At 38.2% G+C, this 18,607-nt stretch overlaps 3 protein-coding genes across 3 annotated transcripts; 1 reads left to right on the forward strand and 2 right to left on the reverse strand.

The window, feature by feature from the left end:
• Positions 1–1,626: 1,626 nt before the first annotated feature.
• Positions 1,627–5,601, reverse strand: LOC137713184 (uncharacterized). Its single transcript, XM_068452451.1, has 7 exons — positions 4,960–5,601; positions 4,639–4,773; positions 3,845–4,212; positions 2,607–3,351; positions 2,395–2,491; positions 2,263–2,317; positions 1,627–2,110 (listed from the first exon to the last, which is right to left on the reverse strand). The coding sequence occupies exons 1-7, from the start codon at positions 5,435–5,437 to the stop codon at positions 2,051–2,053; spliced, it is 1,938 nt and encodes a 645-aa protein (XP_068308552.1). The 5' UTR covers positions 5,438–5,601; the 3' UTR covers positions 1,627–2,050.
• Positions 5,602–8,598: 2,997 nt separating this feature from the next.
• LOC137713947 (oleosin G-like) lies at positions 8,599–9,358 on the forward strand. The gene has a single exon (XM_068453308.1). The coding sequence runs from the start codon at positions 8,627–8,629 to the stop codon at positions 9,143–9,145; it is 519 nt and encodes a 172-aa protein (XP_068309409.1). The 5' UTR covers positions 8,599–8,626; the 3' UTR covers positions 9,146–9,358.
• Positions 9,359–12,704: 3,346 nt separating this feature from the next.
• LOC137713945 (uncharacterized) lies at positions 12,705–13,642 on the reverse strand. Its single transcript, XM_068453306.1, has one exon. The coding sequence runs from the start codon at positions 13,534–13,536 to the stop codon at positions 13,048–13,050; it is 489 nt and encodes a 162-aa protein (XP_068309407.1). The 5' UTR covers positions 13,537–13,642; the 3' UTR covers positions 12,705–13,047.
• Positions 13,643–18,607: the final 4,965 nt, after the last annotated feature.

The following is an 18,607-nucleotide window of genomic DNA, read 5'->3' on the forward strand; positions in this document are numbered from 1 at the left end:
TGAGCTCACTCAATATCTGTCGGACCCTCCAGCTCCACTAGCAACAGATGTTCTGGAGTGGTGGAAAGTCAATAGTATGCGCTATCCACGGCTTTCTCTGATGGCTCGGGATTTCTTAGCCGTGCAGGCGGTTTCAGTGGCACCGGAAGAACTGTTCTGTGGCGAAGGCGATGAAATTCACAAGCAAAGATTCTGTATGCCGCACGACAGCGCACAAACTCTCCTTTGCATAAGGTCATGGCTACATAGTGGGATGAAATTGAAGTACAAATCAAGTGAAATAGATTTTGAGCGGTTGATGGAATTGGCAACAAGTGCTGCTGCAGCTGATAATAGTACTCATGGCTCTGAGAGGAAACAGAAACATTGACGGGAACACATGGCAACACGTGATTGGCTTGGAATGCCATTAACTTGGTCATGGCAACTACAAATCCCACTTAAAAAAGGGGAAAATTGGCATCTTTAGGCATTTGAAATGCTTTGTTGTATGTTAGGCCTCAATTTCGTGTACAGTTTAAAATTATGGTACATACTAAATGTAATCCGATGATTTGAAAGAGTAAAAATTTGTTTTATTTCTACTTATATGAACAATTTTGCCCTCTATTTTTCCTCCATTACTGGTATAAAGTCATGCATTCGTATCGGTTTGCAATGTTCATGCTTACATCAGCATGCCGTTGGCATAAGGCCGGGCTTGAGAAGCACGAGCTTTAGGGCGGCCAGTGGTTGGCCCACCTCTTGTCCTTGCTTTGTTGTTCTGTTGGAGGGTAATATTGTTGTCTTTGTCATTGTCTTCTATCAACGGGTGAACATACTCTAAGTTTGGGTGCTCAAGAAATTAATTTGTTTAGAGCACTAAGTCCTTTGTTGTAATTTTGTATGAGATATATGTGATATTTGCTTAAGGTAAACAGCACAAATGGGAGGGTACCAAATTTACTGACAATTAATTCTTTTGGAAGAAATTATGGTAATTATGGTAATTATATATATATATAAGCCCTTTAACAAGAGGGATCCTCATTTAAAAAAAAAATGATGACTATCTATTGACCGTTAGATTGGCTTTAATGAAATTGTGAGGTTGAGATTAAATCACAAACCACATAATCTCAACCACATAATTTCATTAAAGTCAAATCTAACAGCCAAGAAGGTGATCCCATTTTTTTAGAAAAATGAGGATCCCTCTTGTTAAAGGATTCACACACACATATCCCCAAACCTAAGTAATATTATAAGGAGATCTTGAGGAAAAACAGCTCAATGCAAGAATGATGAAAAGCTTAACACCTCTTACTCTTATTACTTTTTCAATATGAAAATAAAATTTATAATGAAAGGCCGTCTTATTCAGAATCCCAATTCAATTATGAAATCCCTTCTCTCCCACTTCACAACTCAGGATGCAGTTGCACACTCTTATATAGATAGAGGCGCTTTCACATCTTCTTAACCAGAAACGGCTAGGGAAAGGAAAGGATATCCCCCAATTTTTTGTAATATCTAAAAAAGAAAGTAGGAGTTGAAGTTCCACCGTGCAACCATTGACAAAAGGTGTAAACTGTTACAATTCCAAACCCTTAAGCGGCGAACCTCGTGGGTCAATTTAACCAAGACGTGTGTGGCAGTATACCTTGCCATACAAGTTACTCTCAATACGCAAGGAAATTTTCATTAATTAAATTATCCCAAAAATTCAGGTTAAAAAGAAAATAACATATTCCCAAAAACATTTACATAGAAAATTTGTAGACAAAAATGAAGAATTACATGATACGAGAAAGCAAAACCCCCAAAACTGTCAGGAGAGGCTACAAAATGCACTCTTCACTGGGTTGTATTTACCAACAAAACATCATACCCTGCTGTTACCATCATGTCTTTAACATTTGCTTACCATTAACGTTTCGATTCGCAAAATCTCCCAATCAAATGTTCAAAAAATCGAGTTTTATTCTCTCGCGCTGGCAAGACAATCCTGCCATAGGACATGTGAATACTTTGTTCATACACCGTCGTCAGTCTACTTCGGAGTTCCCTATCACCACAAGTGCTCTCTCCCATATTCGCGGACAATGACGGGCACGCTTGTGGGTGGAATCTACAGTAACACCAAAAAACAATATGATGAAGACTGATCGTCAAGAAAACTCTTACGGATCCTTAACAACAAAAGAAAGGAGAGATTACAAAAGGAATAATAACTGAGTTTCTTGTTTCACGGTTTCAAGTAGGAGCGTAAAAATGACTTACCATGCCGTAATCTGTGACAATCATAGATATATAATCTGACGGAGTAGCATCATACCTGTTGCACATCCAGAAGCGTATTAAGAATCATTCCAACTGATGTTGTTTTGTATGGTGAACAATATGAAAACTTACATTAAATTCAGAAGTTGCAGATTTTCCTTGTTCGCCCAATTATCTAGATAGTTTACATCCGTTCTTCCAGAAATCTTCGCAATAGCATTTGGATCACCTGCAAGGATTATGACAATGCTACTTAATCACTTTCAGGGAAAAAAGAAAATGAAGTTAAGCAAATAAAAGAAACAAGATCAATACAAAAGCTCAGGGCCACGTAACCAACGTACCTAGTTCGTTAGAGCAAATTGAATCAAGCTGTACCCTTTCGTGAAACTTATAAGCTTCACAGCAGATCAAGACTGGAACACAAAATGCATGAGCAACCATAGCAACACATGCAGTTCCCACTCTCGAATATACAGTTCCATTAGACAATACTGAGGCGGCTCCCAAAAACACTCGTGTTACTTCGTGCATGATATAAGACACGGCATTTATATGAGTATATGTACAACTAAGGCCCTTTGCGACCAGCCTACGAAGTAAGGCTTGGCCTTCAAGCTTTGGACGTGAGTCTACTACCACAACACGAAACTTTTTTCCGAGTTCATGGGCATATAGCAAGATCATCTCAACAACACATGATGATCCGTACGTGAGAAGAACATCTCCGTCCCTAACCTTCGTAGAAGCATGCCCAACTATCACCTTATCAGCAAGTATTATCTTTTCATTTATAAAACGGTCAATTTCTGAACAAAGTGTAGATTTTGCGTCAGACTCGGAAAGATTTAAGGCGAGCTTGGCAATACGACTCTTCAGAAACCTTACTGCATTTCCCATGCTGATCGAAAGTGGCCTGCATTCAGTGAAAAATGAGACATAACTACTGAGTTTTGCAGTTAAATCTCTGACAAGAACTTTATTCGGCGGTGTTGAGTAGTCTCTAATGGCTTCTTGAAATGCTTGGAGCATTGCAATACAACGAGCATTACCCCCCGATACTTCTCCAGCCAAATACTTCAGTCCAACCTGACAAATGTCCATAATTGCATCTACGTTATTAGCCATGCAGATGATAATGTATAATGATACATTCATCACTCCTTTTAGTTTTGAAACATTCAGATAAATGTTATCAAATGTTCACTAGTAGAAAGATCTTTACCCTTGAAACGAGATAAATACTGGAACTCTTTCAAACGCATCTAGGACCATCTAGATGTGCTCATACTTGTACAAAATGCCTTGAAAAAAGTGTGTGCACAGAGGCAACACGTAAATGAAAAAAACATACAATGAAAGCTTTGTGATGCGTTTTATTTCTTAACAAAAGTTTGACAACAAAATTTATTCAAAACGTACGTGGTAGCTTACTTCTGTTGACCTTATTAGGAAAAGTTCCATTTAATCATAAATTGAAAAGTCACAGTTTGAATGACCAATTTGATTTTTTGCGACAAAAGCCTGACTGCATAAGCACAAACGATGAGCCAACAATAACTAGTTTCCTAAAAGGAAATACCTTATAAATGGCAGGATGCATTGGATCAAGTTGGAAAAATTTTGATTCAAGATCAGGAAGCTGAGTTCCTCGCTCATATTGAGGCAAATGCCGGAACAATTCAACTCTGTTTTTAGCTTCTGTTTGATGGACCACTGCACGCCTTTTTGCCTTCTCCACTCGGCTCTTATCATCAAACTGCATACGTGGAGGAGGAACATCTTTCTTCCTTTCCTTATCTGGTGGTCGATCACCCCCCTTTCTATCAGAAGCAGCCACCGAAGGCGCAACTTGAGAAGTATCCTTCTTTTGCACAGACTGCTTTGCAGACTTAGCTGCCTTACCAGTAGTGCCACCCCCAGTTACAGCAGCAGGTTTTTTCCCCTCACCTGTATTTTTACAAGGTTGGGGAACCATAAGAACGGTTAATACATGGACGGTATTGAGGGGAGCTCCAAACATACAAATAAACCAAATTGAAAGAGGTAAAGAAACAGATCAGTATTTCGTACTAAATACACAATTAGACTCGATTTTACTTAATCTTTGTTAAAATGTAAAACTTATAAATGATGTTTACAACATGTCTGTATGCAATTAACAAGTAATTCAGTCGCTCCCTTGAGAAGTCGTCAATTGAAATTGAGCAATCATTACACGTCAAACTGAGTGCGAGCCACAGTACAAATTACGGCATGTCTAGATTCACAAAACTCCTTTGTAAGTGACTTGATTTTTCTTCTAGAACACATTAATCAGGCAATAGCAGCTACACAACCAAAATACTGCGGGATTAAAAAGGATCACTTTCAAACCTCTAGCAGCGGCTTTTGCAGCACGTTGAGCCTCTTGCAAGGCACGCCTTTCCGCTTTTGTGGTCTTGGCTGTCAAAGGTTTTGAATTTGCCAGAAGTTTTTTCTGCGATTCCGCAACCGCCTCTCCACTCTTTTCTGCACAGAATTGCAAGCTTTAACTAATTAGCACAAACACTGTATTAAACTTTGCATTTGCAATACTTAACTAATTAACGAAAATATCAGCAAATAATTACACAATGCACTCGTACAAATATTCAAAATTTCAAATTGGCCCCAATGCAATAACTTCAATTCAATTTCTCAAAGCAATTAAATTACCAGGAACTTCAGCAGCCGTCTTCAATGCTGCGGATTCGAATCCTACGCCGGGCAAGCTCGAAGCCATCTTTCCGGAGCCGCTCCGCCGATACCAACGGGCCGAGGACTCATCGGAGAACTCGAGTCCATCCCCAACGCGACTCGAAGGCGAGGCTGACACCGGCGAGGTCCCTAACAACGACTCCGAGGGATTATAGCTGCCCACCGGCACGTCGCCGGATTCCGTGCGCCGCAACGCCGAATCCGGTACCGGCACGGCGGCCGTACGGATCACGACTGTGTCGGAAAGGTGACGCGACGGGGGGATCATGACGGGAGAGAGTGAGTTGATGGCCGGAGATTCGGAGAGAGGAGAAGGGACTGTGATTGCCGGGCCGGACTGGGTCCGACACGGTGGGGCTTCGGCGACGGGGGTGAAGAACCCGACTTGGCGGACCTTGGGGTCGATCACGGTACGGGAGACGCGACGCGCGTCCATGGAGCGTGAGAGAAAGCCTCTAGGGTACGGATTTTGGCGGTGGAGGGAGAAGGAGGTGGCTGTTAAATTGTTACCGGTGCAGGCGGAGGAGGATTGGATGCCGTGGAGAGTTTTTCTAACGTGGACTCCGGTTTCGTATTGGTCAAGTTTTAAAGCTTTGTTATTTTGACCAGTTGCTGATTAATAACTTGTGAAATTTTCTTCAAACCTTTTTTAATACCAGTGATATTATTATTTTAATTTATTATTCGTTCTATTCTGATTCAAATTTTATGACTCGTCGAGAAAAACAAGCTCTTTTTCATGTGGATGATAATTTGAAGTTTTGAATCCATATAAAAAAATTGACACTAAACATAATTGTGAATATTTTTGCGAATATATTTTTTGTCTCAAAAATGAGCTTTTTTTTAAAAAAAAAAATTTAACAAAAAAATCCCGGTATTATTCATTTTAACTAAAAATCACATTTTTACACTAAAAATTTAATCATGTTAATATTTACTTTACCTTTTATTTTGTACTTATCGTTAAAACTCAAAGTTTTCAAACATTTTTCATTAGTTTTTTTTTTTTTTTTTTAACGTTTTGAATCCGCATAAAAACAAGCTCTTTTGAAGAAAAAAAATATTTCCATAATTGTGTTCTCTTTTGAACACAATTTTCATTAAGCGACACTAATTATATTCGCATGAAAAATGGCACTATAAACATAATAATAATTTTCATTAAATGACACTAATTATATTCGCATAAAAAATGGCACTACAAACATAATAATGAAGAAAAAGGACACTGAAATATTTAAATAAAGTTACAAACATAATCAGTATTAGTGGTACCCAAAAGTACTTAACAGCTCACATGCAATTATTTGCAAATTCTTGACCAATTAGGATAAATGCATTTTTAGGTATATCTACAATGTGGTTACCTTTAATTATTTATTTATGGATCCTTTTTTAGTCACTCATCACTTACCAATCCATAGCAAGATAATATCCTTGTCTTCTACTACTACCTTTGATTTGATCTGATCTAATCCTCTGCTACCTGCTAAACACCATGGGACCAACAAATTAATTGGTGTTAACATATGGAAGACTTTGCGTGCAACTCCACGTCATATGACAGTATTTTAAGTCAATTATATACTGTCATGTGATTAAATTAAAACGCATGAAAATAACAGTATGTGATTAACTTATAAGAATGTTAGAATTGCGTTTAAGCATCTCGGTGTGGATAGGTTTCTCTCGTTAAGATGTATCATGTATGAACAATAAGTCATCTATCACATTCTTTCTATTTGTCCCCATCTCCAACAAGAAAAAAGAAGAAAAAAATCTCATGAATTAATTGTCCGGGACAAGATGAACCACTACATGCGGTCTTTACATATTTTGATGGTGAAATAAGACAAAAATTGCAGTGTTTCTGAGGATGTGCTAATCATATGCTAATCATAGTGAGCTTTCTGGCTGCAGCTACACTTGCAGCATTTGCAGTTTCTCGTAAAAACTGCAACTCCACCAGGAAGCAAGTGTGCTCTGCTGTCAATCCTCCAAGCACCATGTAAAGAGAAAACTGAACTTTTTGTTGTTCACATTGTTTGAACTTGTATACTTGTTCACACTGTTTGAACTTGTATAGTGTTCTAGTAGTTTAAACGAAAAGGCAGCGGAGATTTACATGCTCGATCAATGCTGCCATTGCTTGTTTGTAGGCTGAGAACCAGAGAGGTAGGTTCTTGCGGGAGATGTGAAGCAGTGTGGTTTGGTGAAGCAGCAGCTAGAGGCGGCCAAGAAAATGATAGCTGAAATGTAGAGGAAGATGGAATATTCCGGCGAGAGTGACGTGAAGGGGAGGTGGTTGGTGGTGGGAGAAGAAGTTTATAGGTTTCCCAAGGTGAAATGTGTATTAGACATGAAATAGTTGAGAAGAAGCTGAAAGGTGTGAAAAATGTTGACTTGGAAGTATTGAAGATGAAGAGGAGGAACAAAGAGCTTGAGCTAGAAAATAGGGAATTGGCAGTCAAATCGGTTTGTGCACAAACCAGAATCACTACTTTGTCTAGCATGAATCAGGTACATGATTGTTTAATTAGTTTATACAATAACTGCAAACATTAGTGAAGAAAACTTAAACTTCACCCCACCCCCCCCCCCCCCCCAACTATTACTCAAATATTGATTTATCTATTTTTTTTGTATATTTGTTTAATCTATGTTAAGTCTGTTAATCGATGATACACAATATTTTTGGCCTATTTTCACTTTGCTATCGAAATTTGTTTTGTTTCATTTTTGTAAACATAATTAGTTAAAGATTAACGAAAAAAATTAACGGATAGAATAACAAATGTATAGAAAAGTAGTATGATTAAAAATTAACGTAAGCGAGACGAGAAAAAAACTTTAGGTACGTAAAGTAGGAAATTGGGAAATTTAAAGGTAGGAAAATGAGAATTACTGCTATCTGATAAGCATGCCATAATAAAGGGCATTTTGAAAAATAAGCTTCATCCGTTCACCAGATGCCATCTGTTCATCTAATATTCACCAAAAAGATTTGGATCAACTAGATTTCATCAGCCATCCAACTGTCACAAATCCATGATATATATATATATATATGTGTGTGTGTGTGTGTTTGATGATGATGAACTAGTAATTAGTGTGATTAAAATTAGGAGGCAGATTGTCTACTTTTCCGTTTAGGAACTCTTCTCATCTCTTTTTATTTTATATTACGGTTAAATTATGTTAATATTTTATATTGATTTTTTTTATAAAAATAATAAAATATAAAATAATAAAAATATAAAATATAAAATATTAACGTGACTTAACTGTAATTGCATAAATAGAAGAGGATTAGAAAAGACAGACAATCTGCCTCCTTAAAATTGATCTAGCTTTCTACAGTTTACCTACACCACATAGAAATGGAGTCCTCCACGGAATTCCATGAGCTTTGTAACTAAAGAAAAGGTCAAGTAATCTCACACACACCACACTCATCTAGGTCTCACGAAAACTTGTTCCGCCCTCCACGTGTTCCCATGCATGTCCCCATACTCAAACCATCCCCACACCTGTCCCCCTCCACCCACCTTAACATCTCCCCCACTTCTCTCTCTCTCTCTAACACCACTCTCTCTCTCTCTCTCTCTCTCTCAGAGCATCCATGGCTGACCGTCACCAAAACCCTACACAAACCCAACAGCAGCAGCAGCCGCAGAGAGCTCCGAGACCCAGCCCTAACACCCCCACAAATTCCTCAATATTCCTACGTAAACTCCAAGGCCATGCACCCAACTCCACCCAGCTCGTCGGCTTTCTCACCCTCCTCGTCTCCGGCGCCATTCTCCTCCTCCTCACTGGTCTTACCGTCACCGCTACCGTCCTCGGCCTAATCATCTTCACCCCTATCATCATCATCTCCAGTCCCATATGGGTTCCCCTCGGCGCTGTCCTCGTCCTCACGGCCGGCTTCTTCGTGTCCATGTGCGGGTTTGGCGCCGCGGCCGTGGCTGGTTTGTCTTGGGTGTATAGGTATTTCAAGGGGATGCACCCGCTCGGTTCGGACCGGGTTGACTACGCCAGGAGCCGGATTTACGATACGGCGAGCCACGTCAAGGATTATGCTAGAGAGTACGGCGGGTATTTGCACAGTAAGGTCAAGGATGCAGCTCCCGGTGCTTAAACCAAAGATCAAGCTAGAGGATTTGGGTTTTTCTCACCGGTCCGGTTTATTGTTGAATGTTGAGCCTGCAGATATGTTGGGCCGGTTTTTTTTTTTCTCCTTTACGTTTCATGTCTCTGATATTTGGTTTGTTTCCTTTTTTCTTTTTTCTTTTTTAGTTTAAAAAAATTTATTTTTCATTTTGTGCTCTGATTTTAAAGGCTTCATCTAGTACATGGGCTTTTTTTTTTTTTTTTTTTTTTTTTTTTGTCAAATCTAGTACATGGTTTGGCCTTTGGCTCTTTGTTTTGGTTATGGTTTTTGGTGGTGGAAAGGAATCTACTTTTGCATGAACCCAAAAATATTCGACCTTTTCTTATCTTTTCCCTCACTTTGATTTAATGGAATTCATGAATTATTAATTTTTTTATTTTTTTGGTAACAAAAAGTTTTGGGGAGGGGAGCTACCCCAAGGCTAGAGCATACCACAGTTTTCTTTGAGGACTTACAGGGTTAGAGTATACACATTTCTTTTTGAGGACTTACCTGGTTAGAGTATACACAGTTCTTTTTAAGGAATTACAGAGGGGTCTTAGCTCTTTTAGATTTTTACATTCTACTTGAATTGGAAATGTGGAACAATAGAATAGTTTTGCTATAAGACCACAATCCACTTATGGTTGGTAGATACTAGACAAGCCCTGTACATAATTTGTGTGTCCAATAAAATAACAAAATTAGCAACCTTATAGGAAAACACTTTAAATTTAATACTAAATTTCGAAACAGATCCTGCAATAAATTAACTTGGTAAAATGGGGAAGTCCAATTTTTCTTCTGACATTGAAAATAAAATATTTAATAGCTAGGAGAATTAAATATAACAGCTAAAAGATTCGTAGTACTAGTACTACGTGGCATTGAAGTTAGGTTTAGCAAATTGGTCGTGTTTGTTATGTTAAGAATAGTTTTGAACCGTTCATCACTCCAATTAAGGATATGGATCGTGTGCTTAGGTTCGTTGGTGACCTTAAACAGTCTCTTCCTTACCTAGTTACACGATACATCCAAAAAAAAAAAAAAAAAGTTACCTGTTATCTTAACAGGTTACCAAATAATTCAATAATAACCCCATTCATTAACTACGCTATTTGGTCATATAAGAAATTGTTATACCTAATGGTTAGATTTGGCAAACCATATTTTTACCAGGCTTTTAACTGATGATCTTTATCGGGTTTTTAACCGGTGATAATAAAGACCTGACGTGTTAACGAGTTACCTAATAATTGCCGGATTAGTTAATGTTTTCGTATCGATTCAATTAGTTAATGTTTTCTCATAATGTTTTCGTATCGGGTTTCGGGTCGTAAAAAATTGTTAGCCTTAATTGAAGCCATACCCTGGAAAGTCATCAAAAGAAAATTCTCATAGTTCTTGTAAATTGAGGGGTTTTTTTAGAAATAAGCTATGGATTTGCATATTTCCGTTGAGCTATGGTATAATAAAAGTTGGAACTTACTCTGAATTGACCTTACGAGTCAAACCCAAGGACCTGGTCATTGATGTATGCTTGCTTCCTATCTTTTTTCATCAAGTGCCAAAAATCAAAGTCAAAGAGAGAACCAATTATCAGCATGTCGCGGGTGTGCATGGTACTAAGCATTCCATTTGAACAAAAGAAAACTAATGAAAATGATTAAAAACTTTGAGTTTTAATAAAAAATAAAAAAAAACAAAAATATGTTGTAAGTGAATAGTACTATGAGTGATTTTTTTAGAATAAAACTATCATTTTCGTTAAAAGTAAATAGTACCGGAAGTGTTTCGTTAAAACTCTCTTTGAACAAGCGAGAACATGACTTTATTCTCTTCTACAAATAACATGCATGTAATTCAATATTCAAAGAAACCATATTTTTCTTTGGAGATGTCGGCAGACCAAAGTCATTTTTTATATACATAATTAAAGAATAATTCATTAAGTTTTGAAAGTATTCATCAAATTTATCAAGGTTGACTTCAAATGATAAGTTTGTAAGAATCATGTATGTGATTTATATACAACCCTTGGGCAACTGGTGGAGCTAGTCTTTTGTGTCTGTGTTCCGAGTACTTTGTAGGGCTAAAACTTAGGTATTTTATGCCTCTTTATCTTTTCGTGTGACATTTCACATGAGAAGAGAGATCACATGGGGAAGAAATAGGTATGTAATGTGCCGCGTGCAAATTGTGAAGAGAAATAGGCATATGTGAAGAGAAACAGGCATATTGTGAAGAGAAACAAGCATAGAGTATACGTAGGAGAGAATTTGTCACGTTACGTTGCACATGAAAAAAGAGATAGGAGTACACGATATTTCACGTGAGAAAGAGATATCACGTGGGGAAGAAATAGGCATGTAATGTGCCTGCATGTACAAATTGTGAACAAACATAGGCATAGAAATTACGTATGAGAGAATCGGTCACGTAATGTTGCATGTGAAAAAAGATATAGAAGTACACCGATATTTCATGTGAGAAGAGATATCATGTGAGGAAGTAGGCATTTAACGTGCCATGTGCAAATTGGGAAGAAAAATAGGTATAGTGATTATGTAGGAGAGAATTTTGTCTTGTAACGTTGCACAAGAAAAAATAAATAGGAGTATGCACAAAAACGTTAAGTGTATTATGTGGTGAGAAGATACATAGGCTCTCAATTTGTAGGTAACTTGGTTTATATGGATTCTTTGTTCGCTTCAAAGGTCGGATTTGCATATGTTGTTTGTGTATAGGTTTTGGTAAAGGATTCTTGAGGGTATATATATGTTCCCCCTTGACATCACATTAGAGATTAGAGATGATCTTTTGACCTCTTCTAATGAATGATTATTTGTTGAATTAAATAATGTAGAATTAGAATATTGCACACTTAATTTAAAAAAAAAAAAAAAAAAGGAATTTGTAACATCAGTATTTCCTACTTGCCATCATCTTTTAAAAAGATAATATATTCTGAGAGAGATTGAGAAGCCACATGTGCACCATTAGTGGATCAAAATGAGGCCTAGCTATCTAGTGTTAGTGCCTCATTAGTCGATCACAATTTATTCCAAGTGCAGTTTTTGACAAGATTGTGTTTGTAATTTGTTGGTTTAGAGTTTAGACCACACATTCATTTGGTAAGAAAGCCAATAAAGGAGACAAGTAAGCTAGTGGTCTAGAGTAGTGGAATCTGTGCATCCAAATTCGAATTTCTCTACTCGGAAAAGAGTTGTAAATATTACATTAGAAACGAATGAAAATAAAATACAACGGGATACTATCTTAAAGATGACAAGGTCATACATTCGGAAAAAAAAAAACTTTAGTTAGATTACCTAACCAGCTAATTAATCTTAGTTTGATGAAATAATTTCACGTCATTAGTTATTTGTCTCATAGACTTCTAATGAAAAATCTCTTGATAGTATCAATAATTATGCAACTGTTGTATTGTCGATGTTAAATTATAAACGACATATACAATCAATAATGTGTCAATATTGAATAATCGAGTCAGCCAACTGATCAAGCGTGTTGATCAAATAATTAATAACTAAAAACCCACGAGCCTTTTTTTTATTAAAATTTAAATTCACCCACAAATTAAAGTGGTTGCAAAATCCAAATGTGCTCAATATGTACACTAGACTCCGACCCCTAAACACACGGGAGGGAGGAAGTTCGACTACCTATTTCCGACGCCAACGACGTCGTACGTTGACCGTGGCCCCAAAAACCCATACATGCGCCCACCAATAAGAATTCACATGCGTGACACGTCACGACACAACAGTTGCAAACCACGAAAACAAAACAAAAAACAAAAACAGACAAATTAACGCCGGAAAACATTTCGTTTTCTCCGACGAAACACTTGAAATTTATCAGCGCCGTCAGTTTCGGTTGACCCTTTCGAGGTACCCCGGCATCGGACTTGCACGTGGGGACCGGAGGGGAGCTCCGTTAAGTTTCTTCCCGTTACTATCGTAGTAAATTGCGCCCGAGAAATCCAACGGCTCGCACTTATCCCCCATCAGGATCGATCTCTGCCATACCCCACCGTCCCCCCACTCCTCCTCCACGGCGTGGGCCCTACCATCCGATTCCTCGCCGATCTTTTTCCGGTGCAGGAAGGTGATGGCCTTGTTGCTTATGGTCGACATCAGCTGCTTGGGCTTTCTCATCATCGGCGACTTATTCGGCGCGATATCCGAGTGGTTGTTGTTTTTTATCAGCTTGGAGTTGGCGGCTTTCAGCTTCCCCGAGAGGCGGCGGCCGATGGCAAGGAGTGCCGAGATGGAGACCAGCATACGGGCTTTGGACTTCAGGCGCATCGACGAGTCCGAGTCGGAATCGGCGCTTGCATGCAGATGACGAACCATGTTAGAGATTTTTCAGTGTGTCTGAAATACTAACGGAAGGAAAATCGGCGGGGAGGGAGTTGTTTGGAGGTATGACCGTATGGGGGTGTTTTGGTGGTGGTGGTGGTGGGTGCAATGAGAGAGGTGTTAAGTTTGGTGGTGGGTACAAATAGGGTGAAGAATGAGTTTAGGTGACCGGTTATTGCCGGTGGATTTTATTTTTTTCCATTTTTGGGTGGAAGAGTCAGGGGTGAACCGGTGGGTTTTTGGGTTGACTTCCAATAGGGTAAGAAGTTGGTATTGAACAACTATGAGAGCAATGATAGGGTGCAGTGTGACACATTGATATTTTGATGTACTTCTCATAAAAGCAAATAAATTTCCATATTCTCATAAAATTGTGTAAGTGCATTGTACTTGGATTTATGATTCTTTTCATATTTGTTGCATTTCCTTTTTTGGCTTTTGGTTTTTAATTTGGGTTGGAAATTAAGGAAATAAAATCTCAATTTTTGTTTCCAATAGTATGAAAAAATTACCAACTTTCCTTCGGTAGATGTTTCTTATGTCTTAATTATTGTTTACTTTTCTAAAGCATTAAAGAAAATTACAAACTTTCCTAAATGATATGAGTCGTTTATTCTTATCTAATAGATAGCAGATATCGGCAATGCTAGAAAAACCACAATTATAATCGCTTAATAATTAACAATCATATAATCTTCTTTTATTTTTTGTTGACAACGAAGCATAAGCCTGGAAGAAAAAGAAATATTACATAAAAATATCACGAAACTCCAGCTATATTTGCAATTAGCAACTAATGACAATAAGGAGGAGCTTACTAAAAAAAGAATGGACCCAAATTGCATGACCAACTCAAATGAGCCAAATCATCACCAACAAACTTCTTTTCACTGTAGATATGTCGAATTTCATAAGACCAACTTTGATCGCACAACAATTCATTGCCAAACTTTCCAAAGGGTGATTATCTACTATAGCATTTAAAATCAATTGTACAGTAAGTGCAGAATCCAATTCCACCATAATCTTCTTTATTATTTATTCTCAAAATCCACTTGTTTTCTTTCCTTTTATCTCATTACACAATTTTGTCCCTGTATCGCTAAATTTAAAGTTTATATTTATCTACAAAGATGTGTTTGGTATATAAACTTTTTTTGTTAACACAAGTGTGAGTTGTTTAAAGAAACTTTTCCGATGAACGTAAGGGAATATGTTCCAGGCACCTGAGAGCCACAGTAAATATGCTACGTAATCTTACTGAGTGCTGAGTCATAGTAATTAAAATCAAATTATCAAAAGTGTGCATCTTGCTTATGTAATATATCGAAGTGGACGGCCGGGATTGGATATATAATTACTACTTGTAAGTTGCAGATGAGATGGGGTTCCACTTCTAGGGTCGTGATTGGTCGGTGTAGATTGAGGGCCATTTTGTTTTGGTCTAAGTAGATTGGAAGACCTTTTACTTCTTGGCATTCAACTAGCTTAAGCTGACAAAGAGAAGTGGACCAAGTGGTTGTTGAGTCTGAGGGCCATTTTGTTTTGGTCTAAGTAGAATGGAAGACCTTTTACTTCTTGGCATTCGACTAGCTTAAGCTGAGAAAGAGAAGTGGACCAAGTGGTTGTTGAGTCAAATCGCATTGCAGAAGTTTGCAATTAAAGACATAGCCAAGTTTTATCTTTTAACTTATGGCGGAGAACGACCGACATGAAACAAAATTTCAAAGTGGCGGTCTTTTCATCAATTATGCAACTATATTTGAAAATTTAAAATACATGATGACGTGTTATTTGATTCAAAATACTATGATAATATTTTAAGAGTGTGAGCAAGTTCGTATCCTAATTGTGGTTGGAACTGAAAAATTATAGTGAGGCAGCAAAGGATCCTTAGCGGCAGCATGCCATGTCTGAGGAATCCTTGGTGAGGAATAGTTTGGGAAGGGAGCAAGACCAAGCCGAGCCACTAGGAAAGTAAGTGTAATGACCCGTCCTCAAATATTACGGTATTTATAATTTTAAAATATGAAATTACGAAATTGCTCTTCGAGGCAAATACATTGACTTTTGTTGACCACCTTGTCGTGTCACGTAATATCCGTTTTCTTGGTGTATTCCTATAGTACTAGTTGCTACGAATTCGTGGGCGCGAGCATAACGTAATTTGAAGTTATAACGAAAGAGGTATTAATGAATGAAGTTGAGGGCAAAATGGTCATTTGAACATAAATCTGGAAGGCTCCCAATTTTGTTGGAGCATCAATCTGGTGTTATTTGTGTGGTTGTGATGGAAAGAATAGGAGAGAAAGGAGGGGGTTGCTGCCCAATCGGGAAGGAGGTGTTGGATGCTGACCAATCAAAAAACATAACAAGGAGGGGAAATGAGGGAGGAGAGAATGAGGGGAACCCAGTCCCTTCCCTTTGACCCAGTTCCCCGACCTGATTCATACACACACCCCAATGCCTTTCACGACGTTTCTCCGACGAAATTTGTCGAACCACCACCAATAACCAACTCCATGACCTTCCTTCTTCATGTTTCACCCCAAAATCGAAGAAGTTTGGCCCTAGTTTCATGATGAACGGAACCCGTCGGTGTTAATGGGTGCACGACGGTGATCCGTTGTTTTGGCAACCCTCACCATTGAATACCACCACCAATCTACTCATCATAACCTCAAGAACAAAGCCCATGCATTGGTTAGGATGTCAGAGTTCATTTTGGCATCGAATCGAGAACACCCATTTCAGGGTTTCCGACGGATCAAGGGTGATTTGAGGTGTTTTCCGATTGAATTGGACTTCAGTCCAGGTATGAAAGTTGTTCCTCTCATTGAGATCTTCATTCCTGTCAAATTTGGAAATTTTTGGAGTTGTTAAATTTTTCGACGAGTCAGGGCTGTCAGGCTACTGCCTCGTGGTGGCTCGTGGGGGAAACCCGAGATCCATCCTTAGGTTTTTCAACATGCCGAATCCGAATTCACCGTCCATTTTCCAAATTCTATCATTTAGGTATAGTTTTACTAAATGGTCTCAAATTGTGGTTAGGTGCACTGACTCCATCCTCGCTAGCTCGAGCTTTTCCCGGGCAACAAAATATTTGTGAGTCGACCCCTTCTTAACTTATATGTTTCTATAAAATATTAGTTTAGCATGCATTTCATATTTCATGAATTGAGCATGTTTTATAATATGTTTTATGGAGAATTTATAATTTCTTTAAATTGCTTTTACAGAATATTTATGATTTATCGAATATTACGTTTTACAAATGATTATGAATTATTGGATTTGCTTATATGAATTTTTGTGGATTTCAATATGTCTTATTTTACGGATTTACGAATTTGAGATTCCATGGATTTACGGTTATGACTTACTATGGATTTATGAAATGAGGTTTTTAAGGTATGTTTTCGGTACTTATCTAGTGAGTTATCATATAGCACATCCACACAACACGGGTATGTAGATGTCTATGGCCATAGGACACAGTTGAGGATGTTATGCATAGATTTATTCTCCGGCGTAACCTAGAGTCGTACAGCTTCACCTTCGAGTGATGGGGCTTACCATGTTTCTTCACTAGCGTAACCCAATGCTGTACAACTTCATATTCGGATAATGGACAAATACTACCTTCAGGAAAATGAGGAGTTGATGATATTGATGATATACCCCCAACTTCATTGGCAAAACTAGTGTCAGACAGCTTCACTAGCCACGGCTAGTGTTAGTGTGTCATGTTATATGTTTCTTCTCCGGCGTAACCCGGAGTCGTACAGCTTCACATTCGGGTGATGGGGCCTACCATGTTTCTTCACTGGCGTAACCCAATGTCATACAACTTCACCTTCAGGTGATGGACAGGTACTGCCTTCGGGCGACTATGATACCTCTAGAGAGTACAATATGATGAGATTTACAGATTTGCCTTCGGGCGGTGATAGCACCATTATTGAGCAGTGTTTTTCACGTATTTGTTTTAAGAGAGTTTTCATTGCATGCTAGAGTTTTCAGAAAACTTACTATATGTAGTACTATATATGTTTTCAAAATAGAGGGTTAGTATGTTCAGAAATAAAATTGTTTTCTTATTATTAGTATTAATATAAACTTTGGTCCACTCACCTTTTCTATTTTTGCGCCCCTTCAAGAGTTAGAATTGAGGCACACGATCCCGGCATTATGGCACTTCCGCTTAGGCATCTTTGAGTAGTCTTCTTTGGGTAAGACTTATTCCTCGGTTTGTACTTTTTATTTTAATTCCTTCACATTATTATTTAGTCGTTGTATGTTCTGAACATGATTTTGCATTTGCGTATCTCTTTCTAATTACATGTTTTAGGTATATGCGTGTTTAAAATGGCTTCGTCACCTTCGGGTATCGGCCAGCACGTGCCTACCCTAATATTTGAGGAAATTGGGGTTGGGGGGTGTCAGTAAGCCCTTCCCGCGTGCCAAAATAACCGTAGAAATCAACCTGTGCCTTTGATTTCAGAATGCCGACGACGCCAACAAGCATTAGCTCTCCTTAAAAAGGAGGTTATCCAGCCGCACCTTCCAGTACGACTACCTTGTTATGACTTTACTTCAGTCACTAGTCCTGCCTTCGGCATCTCACCCTTGCAGTTAAGGTGACTTTGGGCATGGCTAACTCCCATAATTCGAATTGAAGATTGGTATAAAAAAAAAAAAAAAGGAAAAAAAAAGGGTCTATTTCCACGTCATATCCATAGGTAACTCATTCATCATGGTTAAAAGCAGAAGTTCCAGATACATTAGTGCTAAAGTCTTATGTTGGACTAATTATTGCAACTTGGAAATGTGTTTGCGTATCTTATTCATTTAGGAACCCACCAAATTGCGACCTGGCCTTGCACGGTCCCTTTCATACCTGTATTGACTTTTTTCTCGTATAATCTTCCGACATCATCTCCCAACCTCTAATTAAGTAGTACTAGTCATGAAGCATTAATCTTGCTCTCGTTTGGGTACCTCAAATATTAGCTCCCTCGACTTTCTAACATATATCTAACTACTCAAAGTCAGAAACTAAATA

This window comes from Pyrus communis, chromosome 13 (genome assembly GCF_963583255.1).
Source record: "Pyrus communis chromosome 13, drPyrComm1.1, whole genome shotgun sequence".
In the NCBI taxonomy this organism is placed as follows: Eukaryota; Viridiplantae; Streptophyta; class Magnoliopsida; order Rosales; family Rosaceae; genus Pyrus; species Pyrus communis.

What these genes read in the sequence shown, in the direction of transcription:
- LOC137713184 (XM_068452451.1), bottom strand. Translation starts at nt 5,437, where the DNA reads ATGGACGCGCGTCGCGTCTCCCGTACCGTGATCGACCCCAAGGTCCGC. An exon ending in TGCATCCTGCCATTTATAAG is followed by an intron (nt 3,352 to 3,844) that starts GTATTTCCTTTT and finishes GACATTTGTCAG; the next exon opens with GTTGGACTGAAGTATTTGGC. An exon ending in AATTTGCTCTAACGAACTAG is followed by an intron (nt 2,492 to 2,606) that starts GTACGTTGGTTA and finishes TAATCCTTGCAG; the next exon opens with GTGATCCAAATGCTATTGCG.
- LOC137713947 (XM_068453308.1), top strand. Translation starts at nt 8,627, where the DNA reads ATGGCTGACCGTCACCAAAACCCTACACAAACCCAACAGCAGCAGCAG.
- LOC137713945 (XM_068453306.1), bottom strand. Translation starts at nt 13,536, where the DNA reads ATGGTTCGTCATCTGCATGCAAGCGCCGATTCCGACTCGGACTCGTCG.